This window comes from Lonchura striata, chromosome 9, assembly GCF_050655825.1.
Source record: "Lonchura striata isolate lonStrDom1 chromosome 9, ASM5065582v1, whole genome shotgun sequence".
NCBI classification, from domain to species: domain Eukaryota; kingdom Metazoa; phylum Chordata; class Aves; order Passeriformes; family Estrildidae; genus Lonchura; species Lonchura striata.
In genome coordinates, this window is record NC_140711.1 from 5,946,075 (window position 1) to 5,969,805 (window position 23,731).

At 52.5% G+C, this 23,731-nt stretch overlaps 3 protein-coding genes across 5 annotated transcripts; 2 read left to right on the forward strand and 1 right to left on the reverse strand.

The window, feature by feature from the left end:
• The first annotated feature begins 3,692 nt into the window (after positions 1-3,692).
• GAL3ST2 (galactose-3-O-sulfotransferase 2) lies at positions 3,693-13,051 on the forward strand. Its single transcript, XM_031505697.3, has 4 exons — positions 3,693-4,194; positions 7,728-7,814; positions 8,236-8,515; positions 8,590-13,051. Exons 1-4 carry the CDS (start codon positions 4,073-4,075, stop codon positions 9,448-9,450), a joined length of 1,350 nt encoding a protein of 449 aa, XP_031361557.2. The 5' UTR covers positions 3,693-4,072; the 3' UTR covers positions 9,451-13,051.
• On the forward strand, positions 11,943-16,264 carry NEU4 (neuraminidase 4). 2 transcript variants are annotated; one of them, XM_021545412.4, is made up of 4 exons: positions 11,943-12,082; positions 13,369-13,574; positions 13,906-14,161; positions 14,568-16,264. In XM_021545412.4, the coding sequence occupies exons 2-4, from the start codon at positions 13,374-13,376 to the stop codon at positions 15,587-15,589; spliced, it is 1,479 nt and encodes a 492-aa protein (XP_021401087.2). In that variant the 5' UTR covers positions 11,943-12,082; positions 13,369-13,373; the 3' UTR covers positions 15,590-16,264. The 2 variants fall into 2 exon arrangements, with proteins under 2 accessions (XP_021401087.2, XP_085443729.1); XM_085587603.1 differs by having other exon boundaries at positions 11,947-12,082; positions 13,297-13,574.
• TM4SF19 (transmembrane 4 L six family member 19) lies at positions 16,237-23,616 on the reverse strand. Of its 2 annotated transcripts, none has more exons than XM_077785595.2 (4): positions 19,328-23,616; positions 19,159-19,218; positions 18,601-18,785; positions 16,237-17,903 (listed from the first exon to the last, which is right to left on the reverse strand). In XM_077785595.2, exons 1-4 carry the CDS (start codon positions 19,502-19,504, stop codon positions 17,717-17,719), a joined length of 609 nt encoding a protein of 202 aa, XP_077641721.1. In that variant the 5' UTR covers positions 19,505-23,616; the 3' UTR covers positions 16,237-17,716. The 2 variants fall into 2 exon arrangements, with proteins under 2 accessions (XP_077641721.1, XP_085443731.1); XM_085587605.1 differs by having other exon boundaries at positions 16,237-18,023.
• Positions 23,617-23,731: the final 115 nt, after the last annotated feature.

Genomic DNA, 23,731 nt, shown 5'->3' on the forward strand with positions numbered 1-23,731 from the left:
ATGGAGAGGGAAGTGATGATCTCATGGGAATGCTGATCTCAAAGCAGGGCCAGAGGAGGCTCAGGCTGGACATTAGGAAGTGTTTCTTTATAGAGCATATAATGAAACACTGCACCAGACTTCCTGGAGAGATGTCAGTGACTGTCAGACTGTCAGTGTTTGAGAGGCACTTGAGCAGTGGTGTAACTTTAGGGCAGCCCTGGTCAGAACTGGTCAAAGCAGTTGGACCAGATGATTGTCCTGGGTTCCTTCCAGCTGAACTGTTCTATTGTAACATGAAGGGTTTTGTTGGTTTTGGGGTTCCATTTTATGTGCTAAGTTTGTTTTGTAATTTATGGCTTGTTGTAGAAAACCACACTGTCACCCTTCTGCTACAGGGGGAAGTGAGTCATTAATCTTCTGGCTTCCTTGGTGTTAATCATATCCGTATTTACTGATACGTGTCTCATAACCTAGGCCCTCTTATATCCAAATGAAGCAGGTGGTGATCAGAAAAGAGTCAGGATTTTCTAAAGGTAAATAGCGTTGCTAAGCTAATGACCTTTTACAGCAAAAGTATGTTTTCTGTCAACATGGGCAGAGCAGTGGATGTCAGCAAAACCTGTTATGCTCTTTCCCACAGTTTTTGTCAGGCTGGACAGGGATTTGACTGGTCTGGCCCAATGGAAGGTTGTCCCCTGCCCATGGCAGGGAGGTTGGAATAAAGTAAGCTTCCAACCTAAACCATTCTGTGTTTCTCCTGGACTGCCTGGATGGGCTGTGGGACAGGTAATAAGCTGGCTCTGGCTGTGCTCAGAGGGAGCCAATTGATGGATTTTACTCAGGTGTGCTTTTTTGGAAAGCCTTACTGGATGCCATGAGAGTAGGGAAGGGGGCGTCTTATGCAATAACCATCTTCTCCACAACCTACTTTTCAGTGATGTTGGTTCTTCCACAGAGCAGTGAAATAAATGTTCCATCCAGAACCTTGTTCTTGGAAGAAAAACCATCCTAAAGAGTGTTTTCTTCTGTTTTAAGGCAGAACACAATCACTACAAGGCTGCATGCTGTCAGATTGCACTAAGGATGCTGGCTTGTACTCAGCAATGTGTTGCAATGCCCTTCTCAATCCAGTTCTAAGTTCACACCTCTCTCAGCTTGGCCACGTGGATGCTTTTGTCAGAAATGCCTCCATACCTTCCATGGCCTGTCAGTATCTAGTCCTGCTCTCCACTCTTGTCCGTTCAACCCTTTCTCTCCACTATGGCACACTCCCCACCTCTCCCTTCATCCTTCAGGACGAGTCAGAGAGGAGCTGATTGTCCTCTTCTGAGGTGAAGCAAAGTGAACAACGCCATCATGTGCAAAGAGGAAGAATTTTGTCATGGAAAGCGTGGTCAGGCATTGCAGGGACTGCCCAGGGAGGTTTGGAGTCCCCATCCCTGGAGGTGTTCAAGGAACACCTGGATGTGGCACTCAGTTCTCTGGGCTGGTTACAAGGTTGGGATTGGTCACAGGCTGAACTCAATGGTCTTGGAGGTCTCTCCCAACCCAAATAGTTCTGGAATTCTGTGGCTTTGTGAAAAGAGAAGATAGCCTGTGCAACACAGTCAGCCTGTAATGCTTGGGTGTGGGGTGATGAAAAACTATGGGAAGACCGTGATGCAGTTGGAAAAGAAATATGCAGGATTTGCCTTCTGCCAGGATAGGCTGATGCAGCTAGTTCTTTCTGGATCAGGCTCTATATTTTCTGCCTTTTTCCTACACCATTCTTTCTTTTTTTTCCCCCTAAACTACTGACCATCACTGTGTAAAATACAGACTTTCCACATGAAAGGCTCTTTTTAGGAAGTGGAACTTTCCATAGTTATCTTTTTCAGCTGTGTATGCAGAGGGTGCTTGGGAGGGAGGCACATAAACCTGTGCTGTGGCCAGGGAAGTTCTGGCATAGCTCCATTTAACCATCTTCTTACACTTGAAGATCCTAAAGCTCCATGTAAGTTTTACTGTTTCATTAAAAAATAAAGCAGTTCCCTGAGGGAATACAAGGAAGGAGTTAGTATAGGGTTATTTTCTCTTTCCTAGACCTTACTTCTGTGTTCTCAGTGATGCTTTTATGTAGTGGTGCACTGTTGTTTATAAGAGGGAGAGACAGGGTGGCTTCATGTATGTGTATTTTTAGAAAGAATCATTGTGACAGGAATTTCTAGTCCAAATTTTAATTTTTTTGATACGGCCTTAAATACTAGAATGCTGTGAATGCTCCACACTTAGAACCAGTGGTCTTCTGGCACAGTAAGGACATGGCTCTCTCTACTGGTTTTGCCTCTCTCTGTACAGGATTATGGCTGGGATAGAGTTAATTTTCTTGACAGTGGCTGGTATGGATCTGTGTTTGGGTCAGCGAAGCACAGGAATGTTGTAGCTGTTCTTGAGTGGTGCTTAAACAACATCAAGGTCTGTTCTGCTCCTTGCCCTGCCCTACCAGCGCTTCCACATTCTGATTCTCCCCATGCTGCTGCAAGGTGCCAACTCCCTCTGTGCCTCACCTCCAGCAGGATGGAGTGGTGAATCTCATTGCAACTCACTAATTCTGTGCCACCTGGCTGCCCCTTCCCTCTGAGCAGCCCACCTCCACATGAGGACAAGTATTTGTGCCTGGCACCATTTGTTTGGTTTTTTTTTTTGGCATAACTAAAGCTGATGATTCGTGTACAACACCCCAGGAGAGAGCAATGAATCAATTGTAAAAGTGTAAAAAATGGGCTTTGGTGATCCGTGGGCTCTACCAGCTCCTGAGTGAGAAATGGCACAGCTGATGTGTGTAATGTAACAGGAGAAAGAGGTCGCTGAAACGTGCCCCCCCTGCCAGCAGCAGCTGGTGCTATGCCAAGAGTAACCCTAGAAATTCTCCATAAAAGAGCACTTTGACTCAGGTTCTACTAAGAAACCCAAGGAAAGCAATCCTACACCTTGCTAATCTCTGCATCTTGGTAAGTGCTGGAGTTGGGGCTGGTCTGGGGAAGCTGTGATTTAAGAAAGAAATGCTGTGTATTTGGCTGCTCTGGAAATGTAGCAACGTAGGTGAAGGATCCTGGAGTGCTGAGGATTTGGCTGCTGGTGGGGGGCCAGCTGCATACAAGGGTTAGAAGGGTGGCACTGTGTGTGGGGAGGGAAAGGGGACCACCAGGAGGTGCATGGATCAGGGCATGGCTATAAGAGACCAAAGTAGTAACTCAATCCCCCCTAATCCGGGCTGGGAGATGTGGGTACACTTTTAGTTGCCCAAATGAGGAGAGCATTGGCTTCACCCCAGTATGGGGAGCAGGGAGATGACCCCACCTCCAGACTTGTGGGACAGATTCTGCTCCCCCTGGGCAAACTGCAACCATCAAATCCAGTTTGTTAAGTCCTAGTGTACAGCAGCCTCAGTGGAATCTAAAGTTCTTGCATAATGCAAATTGTATCAGTTGTTAATGACACCAGAGATAAAGCACAAAATAATGCCCCTTTAGGGGCAAGATTTCTCCCTGGCAAGGCCTGGATACAGACAAGTCTGTTAAGCTCTTAACCTCCAGCTACAATAATTGCATTTAACCTTACCCTTAACCTCCACAATAACTGCATTCTTATCAAAAAGTTTGAAGTCTAAATGTTTTAAGAGGCGAACACCATTCCTGCTTTGCTGTTGTCCCTAATTTGCTCTTGCCAAATGTGTCCGGCAGGGAATTCCTATCCTTACCAACCAAGCAAGAAGCAGATAAAAGGGACAGCAGGCGCTGACCATGGCCCCTGGCGATGTGATGTTGTGCAGGGTGACAAAGGTCCTCCACCAGCCCCCTGCCCGGGGGGCTGAGCCTCCCTCCTGCAGCCAGGAGAGAAAGGGATCCCCTCTAAGGAATCCCGGTTCAACCTTTTCTTCCCAGCAAAACTGCTGCAAACGCCGTGTCCCGAGGCAGCTCTTTATACCTGTGGTGATGTCCTGGCGTACCGGTGCTTTTCATGGCTTATTTATTAACTCCCACCCACTTCTGGAAACACCTAGCCACTCCCTTCATCCTCACCTACCCCAGGCGTTTAAAGCATTGAACGCATGCTAGAAATAGAGACTTGGCCACAGAGCGCCAGAGGAGACAAACAGGCACTGGAGTCGATTTACAAAAGGAAATATTTCCCAGCTCGCAGCAGCATGAAAAGCCCTGGGTGCGCTCCAAGGTAAGGGCAGAGGGAGCTGAATGCTTGGGGTGCTGAACAAAAACTTGTTTTGCAGGAAGCTCTGGTTCAGGTCATCCCTGGAAGTAGTTAATAACCTATAGTTAGTTACAATTTGCTGCAGGGAAGGGATTAATTTTGCCATTAGTGTTTCTTGCCTGTGTTCCAGGTCTTTCAATTTAAAAGAACCTTGTTCGTTTGTTGCAGATGTCTGTTATTTTCAGTAAGCCAAAGGAACGAGAAGGGGGTCCCGAGCCTTAAAGCATCTATAACTGCACCTCTAAGAGAGGTTGATTTCCATGTTTTCTTCCCAGAGGGGAGATAGCACAGCAAAGGTGGAAAGGCAAGTGGCACCTCTGGCACCAGCCCTGCCAAGTGCTCCGTGGGTTTTTTGGCTTCTTAGAATTTTGTGTCTTAGCAGTCAGTTCCCATGTACTGCTCAAAGGTCTTCCAGGCTCCTTCAGGTAACTTCAGTACAGCATTCAAATCTGGATTTTCTCTCTTGAACTTTGCTTCACCAAATCTTAGAGATATTTTGCAACCTAAATAATTCCATGATGCTGTGCAGGTCAGAGACTTGCCGTGTTGTGACAAAGTGGAGTGTGTGACACTAAGGGAACACAGCTTAAAGCTCTCACAGAGATTTGCCAGGGTGGTGGGGGCCAAGCAGAGGTGAGACCCCAATGCAGGCTTGCAGACACAAAATCAAAATATTCTGAGCTGGAAGGGATCCATAGGGATCATCGAGTGCAACTCCTTGTCCTGCAAAGGACAGCCTCAAATGCCACACCAAGTGCATGAGAGCATTTTCCAAATGCTTCTTGATATTCTCATAATTTCCATTACATGTATTTGAAGCATAGAGTGCCTGAAATGTAATCATTCTCTGCAGAATTTCAAACAGTTGCCATGTCTTACTCATTCTGGAATGAATGCTGGAAGCAAGGTCTGTAGCAAATCCCGCACTGGCCCTGTGCTGTTTTCTGGGAGAGCAGTCACACTGTGTTCAAAGTACTATGTATGCTCCAGGTAAAGATCCTACATGATTTCTGTCAGTAAAAACCTTGAAATATTTCAAGAGCTCATTTGCTTCCAAGCACAAGATGTGCAGAAATGATGGAGGCTTGTTGGAAGAGGAGGGAAAGGTGCCATCAGTTTCCTCTGTGACAGATTTGTTTATTCAGCCACCTTATTCCCACAGTGCATGTGGGGATGTCACGCTGGAGCCAGTGACAGCCCTGTGAGTGCAGCTGTGGGTGGCCAAGCCCAGGGGGTGATGGGGACAGGACTCCATGAGTGCACTGGCCTGCACCCTGTGTACCTGCAACCCTCCTCTCATCCCCAGGGTCTCCATTTTCCCACACTCCTCCCTGGGGATCCCCTTGATTCCTGCCCTTTGCTCTTCCTCTGGACCTTCCTCGCTTGGCTGGGCTGAGGTGCAGCAGAGTTCCCTCCATGTCACCACTCTCTGCTTGTTCCCTGGGCTGGAAGGCAGATACCTTTCCATCCATCCATCCATCCATCCATCCATCCATCCATCCATCCATCCATCATCTTTCCATCCATCCCAGGCACAGGAACCAGCACCAGGACCTGATAATTCATTGTTTGTCACCCCTGCTATTTCTGCGTGGGGACTGGCACGTGCACAGACCGTGTCCTGCAGAGATCAGTCACTCTTGCTCCTAAAAACTGACCATTCCAGGAAGAAATATTTTTTGGCCTAGATAATTCAAACCTTCATTCCTCCCTGTGTCTCCAGGGACAAAATCTAGCTGTTGTTTGGTTTGGGGCATGTCCAGACAAAATGGGTTTCTGGGAGCATTCAGTTAGGCTGGATATGGGCTCGGTGTGCTGAATGTGTCTGAATATTTGGAGGCAGGATGGCCCCATGTAATCCTTTATTTAAGTAAACAACTATTAAAATATTGTGGGCTGCCTTGAGGTGATAAAGTGCAGAGGTCTACAGAGCCTGTCTTCTTGTAGCAGAATGGATTGATAGTTCTTCTAGAGCATTTTGTGATCTGGATCTGCCTTCAGGATGATTTGGGGTAGATGGGATTTGTTTGCCCCATAAAATATCATCAGAGTTGGCATTTTGGGGGCACTACCTAAATTAATAAATGGACTGTTACTGCACCCATTAAACTCGACAGAAAATGTGCAGCAGGAGGATGTCAGCTTAGGCAGAACCTCCAGGCAGGCAGGGTGATGTGCTTTGGAAAAGCATCAGATAAAAGACAGCTTCAGTTTAAATGAAAGGCCAAGATTGGTGCAGGGGCTGCGTGTAGCCTGCTCGCTGCCCATGTGCTCCTCTGATTTCTCCTCCCATCTCATCTCTAAGGACAGGGGATTGTCCCACTCCCCTCCCCCTAACAGGCCTGAGGCCAAAAATTTAGGAAATCCTGATAAAATCTTGCCTGCAGATCTGTCTTGAAACTCTTTGAGCAGAAGTTGTGCTGCAAATTCCTGTCAGAGCTTGGTACCAGCTATGGATGGGGGTCTTCCCTGGCTTTGGGAAGGGCTCTTGGAGGAAGGCTTGAAGGCTTCCTTGCTCCCTTTGGAGAGTGGAAACCACAAGTGTGACCATACCATGCTGTAAATTTGGATTATATTTTCTCAAAACAGTATAAAGGCTGAGCCAGATCTGCTACATTTTGCCCATGTCTGCAAATACGAGATTCACACAGAGCTAAAAAAGCTTCTAGGGTGAGAGAAGTCAGATCAAACTTGTTGGTGAAAAATTCCTTTTAGGTAGGCTTCAAACCTTCAAAAGATCCCTTCTGAGTCCCAGCTGGAGTACACTGGTTATCATGGTATCATAGGATTGTTTGAATTGGAAGAGACATTAATGATCATGCCACTCCAACCCCCTGCAATGTGCAGGGAACCTTTGATACATCATGGTTGCTTAATTAGCGCTGGAAAATACTCCACCCTCATCATTATCCACCCTCCCCCTTTTCAAAGTGAGGTGTAATAAAACCATTACAGGTTCTGTTGGGTTATTTGATTTTCTGCCTTGAGAAATCATATTTATATTGCAAAAGAACCTCAGTTTAGTGGATTTTTTTCCTTAGTTTAGTGGGTTTTTTTGCAATCCCCATCTTCTGGAGTGATGTGATTACAGGAGCTGCTCAGGTTTCTTGCCAGGGAAGTCTTTATATCCCTACAAAGGGCTCGTTTTCTGGTGAATAATCTAGGAGTTTGAATAGTGAATAAGCTCTAAAGCCCCAGAAAACCAAAAGAAAAGCAAAACAAAAGGCAGCCAAGCAGAGCAGGAGGCTGTGGGAAGAGCTTAGGCTCTGCCTGAAGCACATTGTGTCTTGCCAAAGGCTGAATTAGGAGAGTAAAAGTGAAAGTGCAATTTCTCACTGTCTTGCCTCTAACACAGCTTGGGGTCCAAAGGTGGCTGCCAAAACTGAGATTTAAAACTGTGCTCACATTGATTAAAGTTCCCAAGGGCAAGATGTGAAATGCGGTGGTTTGGAGGACTATTGGATAAAAATCCACTGAAACTTATTTTTTTTTCCCAGGCATGCCAGGTGTCTCATCATTTTCAGTTTCTGCCTGGGACTTTCCTGCCTCTCAGGATTCCTCCATATGAAGAATAAGAATTACAGGTGAGTCAGAAGCAAGGCTGCACAGTTTCCTGTACCTGGAGCAGCTGGGACTGATCTCTGACACCTGATTTATTTCTCATGAGGCCTTGGGTTGATGTTCAAAGGGTGGTGGCTCAAAACTAGGTCTTAGATCCGTGTTTGGGGAAGGAATTGATTTAGCCAAAGTGCAGCCTCTTAGGGACCAAACCAGCTGTGCAGGGAAAGGGGATTAAGCTAAAGTCTTTGGTAAATGAGAATCTGGAGAGGGGGAAAACTGGAGGAGGAAAACCTCTACACTAGAGGGTTGGGGCTGACTCAGATAAAGCCTTGGACCATCTGCAGGTGTGGTGTCAGAGGAGCACCTGGGTGTGGCTTTGCCAGGTCTCAGAGATGGGGTGCAGCACCAGAGAGTCTCTTTGCCCCATGTGTCACCTTCCTGCAGCATCTCGAAGAGCCACGAGGAGCTGCTGATCCCTCCCACGCTGTGCCATGCCAAGACGAACGTCATGTTCCTCAAAACCCACAAGACTGCCAGCAGCACTGTGCTCAACATCATGTTCAGGTTCGCAGAGAGGTACAACCTCACTGTCGCCCTCCCTGCTGACCAGCTCGTCCACCTGGGATACCCAAGGACTTTTGTGGCCCACTTTGTGGAGGGCTTTGAAACCATAGGCCAAAATTACAACATCATGTGCAATCACCTGCGGTTTAACCCCTTGGAGGTAAGAAAGAGCCATGACACCTGAGGAGAAACTTGGTTGGGACAGGACTAACCTCTTCTTCCTTCCACAAATAGGTAAAAAAGGTGATGGCAGCCAACACTTTCTACTTCTCCATCCTGAGGAACCCCATTCTTCTGCTGGAGTCTTCCTACATCTACTACAAGGACTCTGTGCCTGCCTTCCGGAGTTCCAAGAATGTGAACGAATTCCTGGAATCACCCACAAAATATTACCACCCAGCAGATTACAGGAAAAACATGTACGCCAGGAATATCATGTGGTTTGACTTTGGCTACGATAACAACGCGAAGGATGACAAGAACTACACCCAGGCTGTCCTGGAAGAGATCGAGCAGAACTTCCACCTCATCTTGATAGCAGACTACTTTGATGAGTCCATGATCCTCTTGAAGCACACTTTGTGCTGGGACCTGGATGATGTGATTTACTTCAAGCTCAATTCCAGAAGCCAGGACACTGTCCAGACGTTGACTGCGGAAAGCGAGGAGCAGATAAAAGTGTGGTGCTCGCTGGACTGGAAGCTCTACTTGCACTTCAACCAGAGCTTCTGGAGGAGAATTGAGCAGACCATAGGGCTCAGGGTGCTGGGAGAGGAGGTGGATCACCTGCGGACCAGACAGAAGGAGCTCATGGAGACTTGTCTCTCAGAGCAGGAGGCAGTGAGGAAGGATCACATCAGGAATAAAGCTCTTCTGCCTTTCCAGTCAGGGGCTGCAAATATCCTGGGTTACAACCTCAAACAAGACTTGGACAACAAGACTCTGAGAACCTGCCAGAAAATGGTCATACCAGAGCTCCAGTACACGTCCTACCTTTATGCTGTCCAACACCCGCACAAGAAGAGGAAGGATGTGGGGCTGCCATTGCTGTGGACCAGTCTCCAGGAGAAGATGCAGCTCCCACAGTCCAACTAGGACATGTGGCAACACACTGTGGCTTCCCACCGCTTTGCATCACCCCTTGTCTGACATGTAACTGACCCACAGGACTCTTGTGCATGAGAGGAAGGCAGTGGGGGCTTTGTTCAGGGACACCAAGTTGGTGGCTGGTCTCTTTTTGGGGACCTTGAGCCAAAGGCTTTGCATCATCCAGATCCTGGGTGATCCCACCTGCCTGCTTCTGGCTGGAGGGAGCCAGGCTGGCTGCAGCTGGTCAAGACATTCCAGCCTCTTAATCATTAATCGGGAGCGTGATCATTTGCCTTCATTTCATTTTATTTGATATCCATCAGTCTGGTCACAGCTCACTGGAGCAAGTACTGACTTTGGAGGGTTTAGGGGACGGGGAGGGCGGTGTGAGAAGGGGACACAGTGCTGGAAGAAGCAGGAGTCCACGCTCATGAGGACTAACCACCACACGCTGCTGGAGCTGCCTTTGGTGTGGGGGTCTCAGGCATCCTGCCCAAAGCCAGGCAGGCTGGGCTGCCTTGCCCAGTGGCATGTAAGCTGTGCCTCTCACAAGTGTCACCAGGTGAATGGGACACTGTCCCACATAGGAGAGCTCGGTGCTCCCGTGGGAGGGGGTTTCGTGGTTTTGACCTTTGCTCTCAGGCAAGGGTGCCCGGGCATGGATGTTCCATTGGGTGCAGCATCCCCAAAGCCCTTTATCAGCAGACACGTTTTTGGGGCTCCCATTGCTGTGTTGGCCAAACTCTCCAGCAGGGATTAGGAGGGGATGGAGTGAGGGACAGCTTTGGGCACACTGGTACATCCAGATCCCTACTGCTGCCCTGACCAGCACAAGCAGGAGGAGATGCTGGCCCAGCTTTAAAACACTGGGGTTTTGTCAGCGTAAGTTGGCACTGACAGAAGTGTTGGGAGCAGGTGACAAGCAGTGACACCAAATCCATTGGGCTTGGTGCTGCCATCCTCACAAACCTTCCTGGCACTGCCGCAGCAGCAGGGCCCTGGATGGCAGGATGGGGAGGATGGATCTGGGGTCCAGATGTTGCCTTGGGGGTGAAGATGTGGGGCAGCAGCTCCAGCTAGGAAGCAGGAATGATGCTGTCAGGGGGAGAGGGGTGAGAAGCAGAGCCAGGATTTTCCTCAGTTGTGTTTAGCAGCTGAGGCAGGGGTTAACCAGCCCAGGTGTCCAGCAGGAACAATCCAGATTAAAAGCACTTTCCCTCACTAAAATTAACCCGAGGCTTTTGTGGCAATCAGGCGGAGCTGCTGGAGCCACACGTGGTCACCCTGGGCCATCCCAGGGGCCCTTCCCTGGCAATTCTCCAGCCTCCACCTCAATTTTCCCCTTGGAGCTTCTGATCCGTGATTTGCCCTATGGATTTTGTCAAGCCCTTTTAGCTAAACTGATCATACAGATGGAATATTGGAATATTAGAGTATAGGTATAAAAATGGTTTCTTAGTAGCTGATCTATGTGTATGTGGGGCTCCTGGGAAGTCTGGGGATCCTGGGAGGGCTGAGATTCCTGGGAAGTTTGTGCATTCTCAGGTGCTGGGGGTGCCAATAGGGCTGGGTGCCGCGCTCCCGCCCCGGTTCCCTTTATCTCAGCCCCGGCTAGCTCGTCCTGGGGCGAGAGTGGGCGATTGAGGCACCCTCCGCCGCTCCCAGCTGGGGTTTGGAGAGTGCCTTTGTGGGTTCCGGGCAGCGCTAGCAAGCCTCGCGGTGGTAAATGAAGAGCGGATCCTGCTGGGGGCTAAGTCCGAGTTTATTGTAGCCCAACGGGGCTAAATATCCTAGAACGGTGCCAGCCAACAAGAACAAGCACAAGGTGCTTGCACTGGCTTATAAACTGTAAGGGAGGGGTATCCAACGACCAATGGGGATAGGGATAGGGGGTGGCTCCGGGATGGGGGGATATGGTGGGGTCCAATGGGGGAAGGATATGGGGGGAGTCCCAGGTCCTCGCCCAATCACCCGGTGCCCTGAGTAGAAGCTTCTGGATGGATGGGAAGGGGCACTGAGTGATAGACAAGGCACCCGGGGTGGGTAAAATGCCTCTTTCAGGGTGATGGATAGATACTGGGAAGGCGGGAAGGGCGGACAAGGCGGGAAAACTGGGGATAAACCAAGTTGCACACGGGGGTACAAAGGAATAAACCAATACATAATACAGGGATAATAAAACATATACATAACGCAACTCCACAGCTGGGGATCCTGGAAAGGCTGGGAGGGCTGGAGGTCCATGGAGGACTGGGGGTCCCGGGACCCTCTGGACCACAGCTCCCAGGCTGGGGAGCTCACGGCGGGGTGGGCTGTGGTGAGCACGGGCTGGAGCCCCTGGGCAGGGAAGTGTAGCCTCTCCCAGCCTGCAGGAGGAGGGAAACTGGGGCAGGAGATGCGATTCCCGCCCCATGGACCCCCTTGCTTCCCCTGGCGGGGTTCCGGGCGAGGTGTCTCGGGGCTCTCCCGGGCCACGGGGGCGCCTTCGTGCCGCCGCTGGCTCGGCGTCGCTGCGGGGCCGCGCCGGGGCAGCCCGTGACCGGCGGGGGTCCCTGCCGGGGACGCGGCAGCTCTGCGGACAGCCAGCCTGCCTCCTGCTGCGGCCGGGGACACGGCACACTCCGCTGAGCAGGACCCGGTGAGTGCCTTCCCTTTCTCCGGGGGGTGTCGGCTCAGCAAAAGCTCCCGATGAACGCACAGCCGAGAGCGGCTCCTGACTGCTCCGCCCGAGCTCCTCCTGGAAAATGTAGGGACATGGAAGCTGGCGACAGCTGACCTGTCCCTGAAGGAAGGGCTTTGGGAACAGCTCTCACCCACTGCCGCAGGGACAGCCCGGCTGGGGACCCCCCTGTCCGTGCTGCGCACCTCGGGATCCCCCCAGGGAGCGGGGGAAACGAGGGATCCGCTGGGTGCGCTGCGCTGGAGGCGGCAGAGGAGCAGGAGCAGCCCCGACCCTGTCCCGATGAGCCTGGGCTGCTCTGGAGGTCCCTGCCCTCCCCGTGCTGCTGCAGGAGGAGAGCATGGAGCTGCAGGTCTCACCCTGCTCTTCGCTCACTGGCCTTCATTTCCCGGACAAGCATCTTAAAGATCGTTATAAATGAATCAGTCGATTTAATAACTAAAGGAATCCGTTAAATTGAATCAAAGTAAAATCTGGAAAAGCTACAATCAAGTCAGCACCGAGCCAGGCGATCGGTGCTGGGTGAACAGGGTCTGGACTAATGCAGCACTATACCCTAGTAGTTCACAGGGTACTGATTTTACAGGCTTTGTTTTATACTGTTTCTAGACTTAGTGGGATTCTGGGGGGGGCGGTGGGGGGGAGGTGTCTTCCTGTTTCTTTTTGTCCTTTTTTCACATATTCATGCGTGTACTTTTCTTGTGGTGTTTCTAAATGGAGGTTTTCCTGGAATACTCTGATTGCTAAAATCCTGTTAAATGGTAATATCTTCAAATATTTTGTTCCGGCAATGAATATTTATCTTATCATTCAAGGCATATTTTCTAGACAGAATAATCCTTCAGAATAACCATATTTTGAGACAGGAATTCACCCTGTGTATATTGCTCTTTCCCATCACTTGGTTCTATTAAAAAGACTACTGTATTTTTTAGTCCCGAGCACGAATTTATTCTAAATTATATATTACAAAGATCAAATTCACTTCATTTTATTTTGGGGTCCCCAGGTCAGCCTCCTTGCTGATACACTATGCCCTGACCCATCTCTGAGCTGTGGTGACTTGCCAGTGCACGCTCTCTCCACCCCAGCCCTGTCTGTCAGCCCCTGCTCCCGGGGGGTTACCCAGACCCAAGCCCACCAAGTAAAACCCCAAACCCTTCCAAGAACAGCCCCGTGCCCCTGGCCATGCCCAGCAGCCGGCCTCCCCTCCTTCATCGGCCCACCACATCCTTCTGCTGCAGCCGCCATGGGCTCCCGGCACTTCCCGGCCCGGACCGTGCTCTTCGAGAAGGAGTCCAGCGGTGTCACGTACCGCGTGCCCGCCCTGCTCTACCTGCCCTGCGTGGCCAAGCTGCTGGCGTTCGCCGAGGAGCGGCTCAGCGCCGACGATGCCCACGCCAACCTGCTGGTGCTGCGCCGCGGCACCATCTACGGCAGCTACGTGGAGGTGGGACGGGGCTGCACCGGCGTGGGGACACGCTGGGGCTGTCCTCATCGCTTGGTGGGGCACGGCCAGGCTCCTGGAGACAGCCGCGTGGGAGAGGGGCTGGCGTGGGTGGAGTGAATCCCAGGGTCACGGGTTGGTTTTGCTTGGAAGGGACCTCAAAGGCCATTTCATTCCGTGCCCTGCCGTGAGCAGGGACACCTTCCGCTATCCCTGGTTGCTCCAAGCCCTGTCCAGCCCAGCCAGGAGCACTTCAGGGATGAGCAAAAAGTTGGGCATGGTCCTCACCCCTCTCTGTCCTCTCCTTCTCCTCCTCCTCCTCCTCCCTGGGCAGTGGGAAGACATGCGAGTGCTGGAGACGGCAACGCTGCAGCACCACCGGTCAATGAACCCCTGCCCCCTCTACGATGAGTTCACAGGCACGCTCTTCCTCTTCTTCATCACGGTGCTGGGCAGGACACCTGAAGCCTACCAGATTGTCACTGGCCAAAATGTCACCCGCCTCTGCTGTGTCACCAGCACTGACCAGGGCCTGAGCTGGAGCACAGCCACAGACCTGACACAGCAGGTCATTGGGGCGACCATCAAAGGTACCCAGCTGCAGGGGGTGAGGAGAGGGGAGAGCAGCCAGCACGGGGGGGTGTCCTGGGTTTTGGTCTCCTGGAACCACCAGTGACGTTGCTGGGGTGATTTTGACGCAGGAATCCCACAAGCTTCCAAAAAGGTGGAAGAGGACCTCAAGCAGAGGGGAAAAAGATGGAGGGAGTATGCATATCAGTTACTGAGAGTGGGGAGAAGATGGAGAGGCCCCACAGCCACGGGGAGCATGTGTGAGGACAACTAGGCAGCGCTGGGCTCTGTTGCCCTCCCACCCCACTGCTTGGCTTGACTGGGAGGAATCCCTGGGCACCTTTCCACACGGGGCCTGGCAGGGCGCTGTGGGGGTCACTCTTTACCCCATCCCACCTTCACCCCATCCCATCTTCCGCTCCCCAGACTGGGCGACGTTCGCGCTGGGCCCCGGGCACGGGATCCAGCTGCGTTCCGGCCGGCTGCTGGTGCCAGCCTACAGTTACCACATCGACTGCAAGGAGTGCTTCGGGCAGCTCTGCAAGACCACCCCGCACTCCTTCGCCTTCTACAGCGACGACCACGGCCGCGGCTGGCGCTTCGGGGAGTTCATCCCCAACCTGCAGACGGGCGAGTGCCAGCTGGTCTCTGTGGACGAGGAGGACGGATCCAACGTCCTCTACTGCAACGCCCGCAGCCCCTTGGGCTTCAGGGTCCAGGCGCTCAGCACGGATGACGGGGCCGTGTTCCACGGGGGGCAGCTGGTGCAGCGGCTGGTGGAGCCGCCCCACGGCTGTCACGGCAGCGTCATCGGCTTCCCCGCGCCGCTCGTGTACGTCCGCGCCGCCTCCCGGGACGCCGTGCTGCCCCGCCGGGGCTCGGTTTGCCGGGCGCTCCGGGCCTTTGGGCGCCTGCCCACCCGCCAGGCGGGCGGTGCTGAGCTGCCCACTGGCAACCACCGTGAGCCAGATGAGCCCGATGGGGACCGTCCATGCCCAGGGCATCACGGTGATGCCCACAGCGTCACCTCGGCCCAGGGGGACTCTGCAGCAACCCCCAGCCCCACTCCCTTCTTCCAAGCACCAACGTGGATCCTCTACTCCCATCCCACCAGCTCCATGTCGCGGGTGAACATGGGGGTTCACCTGAGCACCTTCCCCAGGGACGCAGAGAGCTGGACAGAGCCCTGGGTCATCTACGAGGGCCCGAGCGCTTACTCGGACCTGGCGTACATGGAGCTGCCCCACAGGGACGCGCCGCTGGCCGGCGGCACGGCCATCGCCTTCGCCTGCCTCTATGAGAACGGGACGAGGTCTCCCTACGAGCAGATCTCCTTCAGCATGTTCACGCTGCACGACGTGCTCCAGAACATCCCCCTGGCAGCCGCTGCTCCCCGCCGGGGCCGCGGGAGGAAGAGGAGGAGGAGGAGGAGCTGCTTCATCTCCTAGAGCCCTCCCAGGGCAGCTCCCCACACCGCCCCAGTGCTGGATCCTGGAGCACCAACCCATAGGCTGGGTCCTGCCACCGTCCAGCACAGAGGCGTGTGACTGTCCCCACACTAGGGTCTATCTCATTTTTATTGCTATATTTTAAATTCTATTTTGGGTGGGGAGGCTTTTGCCCCCAGCCCAGCCCCAGGCTCCTCTCCAAGAAAGAGCCTCCTCTGGAAACAGATATTTGGGGGGCAACAGCAGCAGTGGCAGCCAGGGGTACCCTGTGCCATCCCTGTGTGCTGGCTCAGGAGATGTGGTACCACCACCCTGCCCGAGGGCTGTCCTCTCTTGTTAGAAATAGTTACGCCATATAAATATGGTATATCATGTTAAATTCTTTCTTTTTCATGAAAAGGCTTTTTCTCAGTGGTGTCTCTGAAGTCACTATGAGGGTTTGGGCTGGGGTAGAATTCTGTTCCTTGATTGTGGCTGGGATGGGGCTGGGTTTTATATTTGGGCTGATGATGAAGAAATGTTCGTATTGCATTACTTGTCTGTCTGGGCTTTTAGTTCTCTCTCTTCGTTTTTTCATTACAATTTTTTATTATTCATTATTATTTCATTACATTTTCCTTTTCATTACAATTTATTTTTATTATTTCAATTATTAAAGTATTTTATGTCAACCCAGGAGATGTCTCACTTTTACCCCTCTGATTCTCTCCCCCTCCCACAGCATGGGGGTGAGTGGCTGGGTGGTGCTTGTGTGCCAGCTGGGGTTCAGCCACCCCAATGGCCCAGTTGCTGTTTTGTCTGGTCTGGGATTTGTTTTTTTAATCTGCCATGGCCATCACTGCTCTCCTCTGACCCTTGTCAGTCTGGGGACAAGCCCCTCCCAGCTCGGGCAGGCCCAGGCCCAGGCTGGGTCCTGCAAAGGTTATGGGGAGGGGGTTGAGCACAGGAGTGGGGTCCTGCTCTTGGGAATGAGCAGCAGCTTCTCCTGACACTTGTGTGTGGGTGAATTTTGGGGTTACACCTCAATTCCAGCTCTGCCTCCCCCAACACGACTCCATCCAAGGACCCCAGCTCGGCTCCTCAGGGCTCCTTCACCTGTCCTGGCCTGTGCTGGTGACAAACACCAGCTCCAGTGCCCTAAATATGAACTGATTAACAAAACTGATTAACAGGAGTGTCCATCTCTTCAGTCTGTGACACCACCACGTCTCATTTTCCACCGGGGTGGGTGGAGGCTGACAAGTGACAGACAACATGTAAAACAGAAATTTTCAGTTCCCTTGAAGTTGCAAAATAGGACTTAAAGACTAACTAGCAAGTGAGATAAAAGAGTGTAAAAGTAGGCACACGGGATGCTAAACACAGCTGGAGCCAGTGGAGAAGCAGGTAATGAGGAACACAGTGACTTCTGTGGCAAAGTTATGGAACAAGGAACAGCAGCTCCTGCCCTGAGAGACATTCAAGGCAAGGTCACAGTGTTGGGGCACTCAGTGAGCACAACCACCAGACAACCCTCTAGGATCAAAAGAGGACTTCCAGGAAAGGAGGGAGGCATGTAAACTGGTTCTAGGAAAAGTGATATTTATGTGTTCTCTAGGAAGCCCTCTTGTAATAGATCTGTCTGATCATGATGGAACAAACCTCCTGTCATGAAGCTTCACAACACACACTGGGTTAGAGGAGGTATCTATCCTGCATGATTCCAGCTTGTGGTAAGGGATGCCTGCTTCCTAATGCTCCAAACTGTGTCAGAAAATTGATTAAACTGGTTCTCTGCCTCCTTTCAGTAGCACAGGAGTGGCTGAGGCAGCTGCTGGGTTCATACTGGGATGCTGGAAGCCAGGTCCTCACCTCCATCCCTCACCGGGCCAGCTCCCAACCCCAAATGGCCACCAGCCCCAAGGGAAGGGACATGGCCTGGGCCAGGGCATCTGCACAGGAGCAGCCCTTGGCACATCAGCCCCACGAGCTGCCCCAACACCCAGGGTGTCATCCCCCACGGGGGCTCTTCAGTCTCACACGGGGCTCTTGCACTGGGCTGGTGTCACAGCCCCTGCTGTGCCCTCTCTGCGGCACGTGCCAAGTGACACCCGAGGCGACACCTCCTCCTGGCACTGCCACCGGGCCCTACTTGGCATCACAGAAGCCACAGAGGCAGCCGAGGCAGCCGTTGAGGATCTGGAGCAAGGCCAGCACCATCTCGGCCGCGCTGATGAGCAGCAGCAGGGAGAACAGCACGACGTGCCAGGTGACGATGCCCTCGGGCTCCAGGCAGATGCTCCAGGCTCTCCGGTTGTACAGGTAATTCTCAGCCCTGTGCGACAGGAAGGGGAGAAGGTGCAGGATGCTGCCTGCAGCAGGTCCACAATCCCATCGCTTTCTTGTCCCCCAGACACCCCATCCTGCACTCAGAGGATTCAGGGAAGAATAAAAGCTTCGAGGCAAAAAAGAAAGGAGCAGGCAAGAAAAAGAATGGTTAGAAGAATCACATTTACGCACGTGTCTGAGTCTAAAAAGAGAACAGAATTATTTTGTAGCACATATAGTGACAGGAGGGAAAGAAACCTATGCAATAACAAAGTCTGCCATCTCTCTGAGAATTGACCCAACCACTGGAAGCAAAAAAATGGAAGCTAATGTCAAGATGTTCCAGTGCAAAAACAGTGGAATGAAACATTAACCCTGGGTTCAGATACGATGAAATGTTGGTAAGAATCGGAAGTAAAGAAATGGGAGCAGTGGGGTTTGAACAGTGTACACAAAGGGATTATTACACTTCATAATAAATGAGCAAACAGTGCTGCAACTTCTTATTTGGGGTCTATTCTGTTCGTTGATACTGCAATTACTTCGGCTGGGAGGGTGATGAAGATGGAAAGCACCATGTAGAAATCCATGGAAGGTGAGGATTCCTTGAGCTACCGGGGTTCTGCATCAACCACCACGCACGCATCCATCCCACCCCCCTTCATTAACCCACTTAATTAGCAACCCATTGATTCAGGCCTCACCTGGCATCAGGCCCCTGGTCAAAGGCATCCAGGAAGGGGTAGCCCCAGCGGGCTGCGTGCCCCAGGCCGGGCTCGGAGGAGTTGTAGAGGCAGAGGGGCCCGTTGGTCAGCCCCACCCCGCAGAGGACGAAGCAGGCGGCAGCGCCCAGGAGCGCCAGCTTGGAGAGCACCACGGACAGGAACGCCTGCAGGGAGCACCGGGGGGACACGCCAAGTCAGCGAGGGTCAAAACGCAGCTGCAGCTCGTCAGCGGAGCTTGGGAGGGGGCAAAACTGCCCTGGCCAGCTGCGGCTGAGGGTGGAGGCAGCACTGGGGCGGCAGGAGTGGGCAGCGAGCTGCGGAGGTGGCACCGTGCCGCACTGGAGAGCAGCACCCAGCCCCCGCTGTGGGACGGGGGGCGTTCAGCGCATCCCGGCGTGGGGCAGTGAGAAAGGGCTCTGTGCCCCACGCAGCAGCGGGGGGACCCGGCACACCCCCCGCGGGCAGAGGGGATCCCTGCGGTGGGACAGGGCACGGGCGCATCCCGCCCCTGCCCAGCCCAGCCCGCTCCCGGCTTACGCTGTGGCGGCCGGAGCGCTGCCAGCCCAGCGCCGTGACGTGGGTCGCTGCCAGCAGCACCTGCAGGGACAAACACAGCGCTGGGGGACAAAGGGGAGCGGCTGCCCCGCTCCGTCCCCCTGGCCCGCTCCAGAGCCGGCGGAAGGCGGCCGCGCCCCGCGGTACTCACGGCGATGCCGCCGCCCCAGAGTCCCGGCACGGCCCGGGCGTGGCCGCTGATGTGCCCCTCCAGCAGGTACGTGGCTGCTCCGCCGGGGAAGAGCAGGAGGATGCTGGCTGCCGTGGAGAGCGTGCCCAGCACCAGCAGGCAGGGACCCACGATCCGGCTGCACTTCCCCACGCACATGGCTGTCCTGCATGGGCAGGAGGAGAGGGAAGGGCTGCGTTTGGCCCCGCAGCGCCCCGAGGTTTCCCCATCCCGAGCCCATCTCACAGCTGTGGGTGGGAGGGAGTCGCTGGGTTGTGCTTTTGGGTGCAAGCCCACCCTGCTGGAACTGCCCCTACTTGAAGGCAGTTTCCAGTGGAAATTGTAATACTTCTTTGCCAAATAGGCGCTGGTGTTCCCACACCAAACCCCAAGACTTGTGTGGCTCTTCCAAAACGTGTCCCAGCTCCTGGCAGGGGAAGATGGTCTTTAAGGTCCCTTCCAACCAAAACCAGTCTGAGGTTCTATGAAAATGTTACTGCAGGAAGCCAACCACCCACCGCAGCTCAGTTTGGCTTTCAGCATTTACAATGAGCAGCAGGAAGCCAAGAAAGAGTCAAAATCTTTGTACAAAGGCTTGTGAAAGCACATCAGTCTCCAATTCACTCTGACAGTAATTCTATCCCTGTCCCTACCATAGGTCTGAGTAGGCTGAAAGCAATTCAATTTAATTAAGAAATTAAATTTCTACTCTCCAGTGCTACTGGCATCTTACTAAGTTATGAGTTTATCTAGAAAGCACCTGCCCATCTCCAGGTGCTACCTTATCCAGAATTGCATCTCTTCTGCACCTACAAGACCCTTTTTGTACAGCATGTCCTTTGGTCACTCTGGGACTGCTGAAAATAACAGGACTGCTGTTGTCCTTGCTCCCAGCCGTTTGCTACCCTGAGTTCTTCTGGCTTGAAGTTTGGCTTATGCATTTTCCCCTTTCCTGCTAGGCTGCAGCCCATTTGCACAGGTGCCCCAGTGAAGCTGTTTCTTGCTCTGGCTGGTTTTGTTCTCGCTCTGGCTTTGCAAAGCAGAAGCGGCTGCGGCACCGCAGGGTTGGATCTGTGGGAAGAGCTGCTCAGCCCCTCCTGCAGGACCTCAGTGCCAGGGAGGAGTGGCCAGGGCAGCACATCCAGCCCTGGCACGGCCGAGGGGCTGGGGGACACCAGTCCCAGCAGGGCACTGGGGAGCTGAGCATGGAAGAACAGGGCTCTGAGACACCTCGGGGAGACCATCAGCTCCACACGTCCTAGAATCCCACCTCTCTTGATTTCCATCCTCCCTGCCTTGGTTACAGGGAATTAAGGGCCTCTTGGCCCCAGTGAGGCCCTGCCTGCAGTCCAGGGATTGTGTGGCACAGCCATGAGTGCCCTCTGCTGAGTCCCACCTCCCCACCACCTTCTGGAAGAGCTGCAGCTCCTCTGAGCTCACAGCCTGGGCTCTCACAGCAGAGCCTGTCTGCTCACCTCCCCTCCTCCTCTCCAAGCACTCCCCCTCCACCACTGCCCTCCCCCTGGGCATGGCAGCAGGTCTTTCCCCTGGGAAGCTCCCAGGCCACGCTGTCCCTTCCAAGCAAATCCCCCTGAGCAAGCAGCTCCTGGGCCAGCACAGACAAACCTGTGCAGGGCAGGCAAACCAAAGTGCAGGTGGTCCTGTGTCCATCCTGTGTCCGAAGCAGGACCCCCTTCTGCCAGCACACCTCCATGACCAAAAGCACAGAGATTCCAGCAAAGCCCAGGGAACTCCTCCCCACTCCCCAGCTTACCTGGAGCGGTGCCACGCAGAGCAGCAGCAGCACCCAGCCCTGGCTGAGCCCTGTCCCAGAGGATCACCCATGGGTGACTATTTATGACACCTCAGCCTGTGCTCCCCTCCCATCCTGTCCCCCACGGGCCGCCCACCAGACCATGACCCTCTGTCCCTGTCCCCATCCCAGGGAAGGATGAGTGGCTGGATGAGCCACTCTGCCTTGCCCTTCCCCATTTCAGAATTTACACTGGCCGAGTTCACCAAATCAGGCATAACCTCAGATTTTAAGGCTTCTACCACATCTGCACTAAATGCCTCAACCAGTGCCCGAGTAGTGAACACTGCTGCTCCTGGAACAACCTGTTGGGAAAATGTTTCCTCTCTAATACTTCAATAAAAGCTTCAGAATAAACATTCCCATGTGTCCACTGGCTCCTACCTCCCACCCTTTGCTTCCTCGCAGGCGTGTCACCTTTTCCTCAGGTGCTGAATGTATCCCCACCATGTGTGTGTCTCATGCCTTGGTAATAAGATTGAGAGAGGAAGGTTATTTCTAGGTATCTTCATTATTATAAATCATCAGATATCAGCATTTGGTAGCACAAAAAAAAATGGCAAAAATGGGACAGTTTTGTTGGCAGAAGAGTTGCAGGTGGCACCAGCAAAGAGAAGAATGGCTTGTGGGCTGTGCAGGCACAAAGAAGAACCTTCTCAAAGAAGAGTTTTGGGAGCCCTCCAAGAGCCACGTGGGAAAAGATGAATGGGTGAGGCCAAGTTACAGCAGGCAATTCCATTCCTCTTGCAAAAACAAGCTGAGGAGCAGATTATCAGACAGTCCCTCTGAAAGGAAAATCAGAGCTGGCATCAGGAGAGGAATTCCCATTTTAGAATCTCAGAACAGTCTGAGGGGGAAGGGACCCAGCAGGATCATGGAGTCCAGCTCTGGAGTGAGTGCAGGGATTGAACCTGAGACCTCAGCATCCTTAGCACTGGGCTCCAGCACCTGAGTTAACCTCAGGGTATTTCATCCTTAAATGGGACAAATCAGTCTCCAAAATGAAGACAGACAATGCATGCAGGATAAGCAGAGTCCAAGTTCTCCTTCCTTTTTCCTTTCCTTTTTCACTTAGAAAGAGGGGAACCTTTTTTTCACTCTGCTGCAAGAAAAAGTTTTGCAACCTCATCTTGTGCCTTTCCTACGTCACAGCAATCTGAGGTTCCCACCACACACATGATCTGCTCCATCATCTCCCACAGAAAACCCCATGCCAGGAAGTGTGAAGCATCAGGGTGACACTCTTCCCTGGACTGCTGATCTTTTCCTTATAAGAATAACCCTAATAGAAGGCTAATTTTGGCCGTGCACGTGAGGAGCTGTGTGCTTGCCTTTCCCACACCAGAGTTCAACTGTGAAAGTGCCAGCACAGCAATTATGGGCACGGAATTTGCTGCCAAGTCACCCAGTCCTGGTGCAGCCAAACGTGGTCCCACCTAACGCAATTCCAGCTTGGCAAGGTCCCCCTTGGCTGAAGAGGTGCCTTCACCTCCCTGCTCCACCAGGAGATTCCCTTGGGGCTGAGGAACCTGCACAGCAGGCTGGGTTCCAAGAGTGGTTTGGCTTCAAGGAGAACCAAGAGACTGAGGTGGGTCTGAACTGGTGAGGAGGAAACGTTCTGTGCCAAAGCAGCCTCCACCTTGGTCCTGGATGGAAGATGTTCAGCACCCATCTGGTCTCTCCCACTCCCCTTCTTAGCATCTGCAAATCTGTTTGTGCCACTACTCAGCCAAGACTTCTCCAAAATCCCCTTAGACAAGCCCTGCAGGGTGTTTGTGGCTGGAACTGACTGAGGAAACACTAACACCATGCTGGACAACATCCCCTTTAGGGCTTACAAATGTCACCTGAATTTACAGTTCAGATAAACCCCATGAAAAGCTGGAAGTTTACAGATAGGAAAAATAAGTAAATGAAACCCAAGAGGTATTTTGAGTTTGAGGTATCCCAGTAGTTCCCTGAGCTGCAGACTGATGTAAAAAGATTCCTGACTCAGTTGGAACTGGGAATATTTTCCTAGGCTGCGTGAAGAGTTCAGGGTTTTCCAGCTTCAAGACTGTGGCAGGGGCTGAGCTCCGCAGTGGAGACTTACCTACAGTCAGGAACACGGGATTGACCCAAAATTGATTTCTTAATTTCACTTTCTCCACTGCATGTGCCAAGTCCTGGTCCAGAAGGGCCCTTGCTCCTTTGCATTTCATGCCAGGCCACGACAGGAACATCCCAACTGCACAAGTCAGAGGCTCTGCCTTGCCAGCACCTTACCAGGAGGACACTGACAGACCAGAACAGAAAGCCCCATTTCCTCTGCTCTTTTGTTGAGAAGGATGGGAAATCCTAGCCCTGCCTCTTTTTATTAGTTTTCATACAGGTATTTTTCCTGTCAAGGTCCTGTAAGTTTGTCTCACTTCAAGATTTTCTATCCTCTACAACAGCCTGAAGTTTTCTTGGGAAATGCTGTCATCTACAGCTCCTTATCCTTCTAGCCCAGTATCCTGAAGGAAAAACTCAGGAACTCCACAAATAACACAGGGACAGACTTCCATTAGAACTAAAGCAACAAATAAACCCCA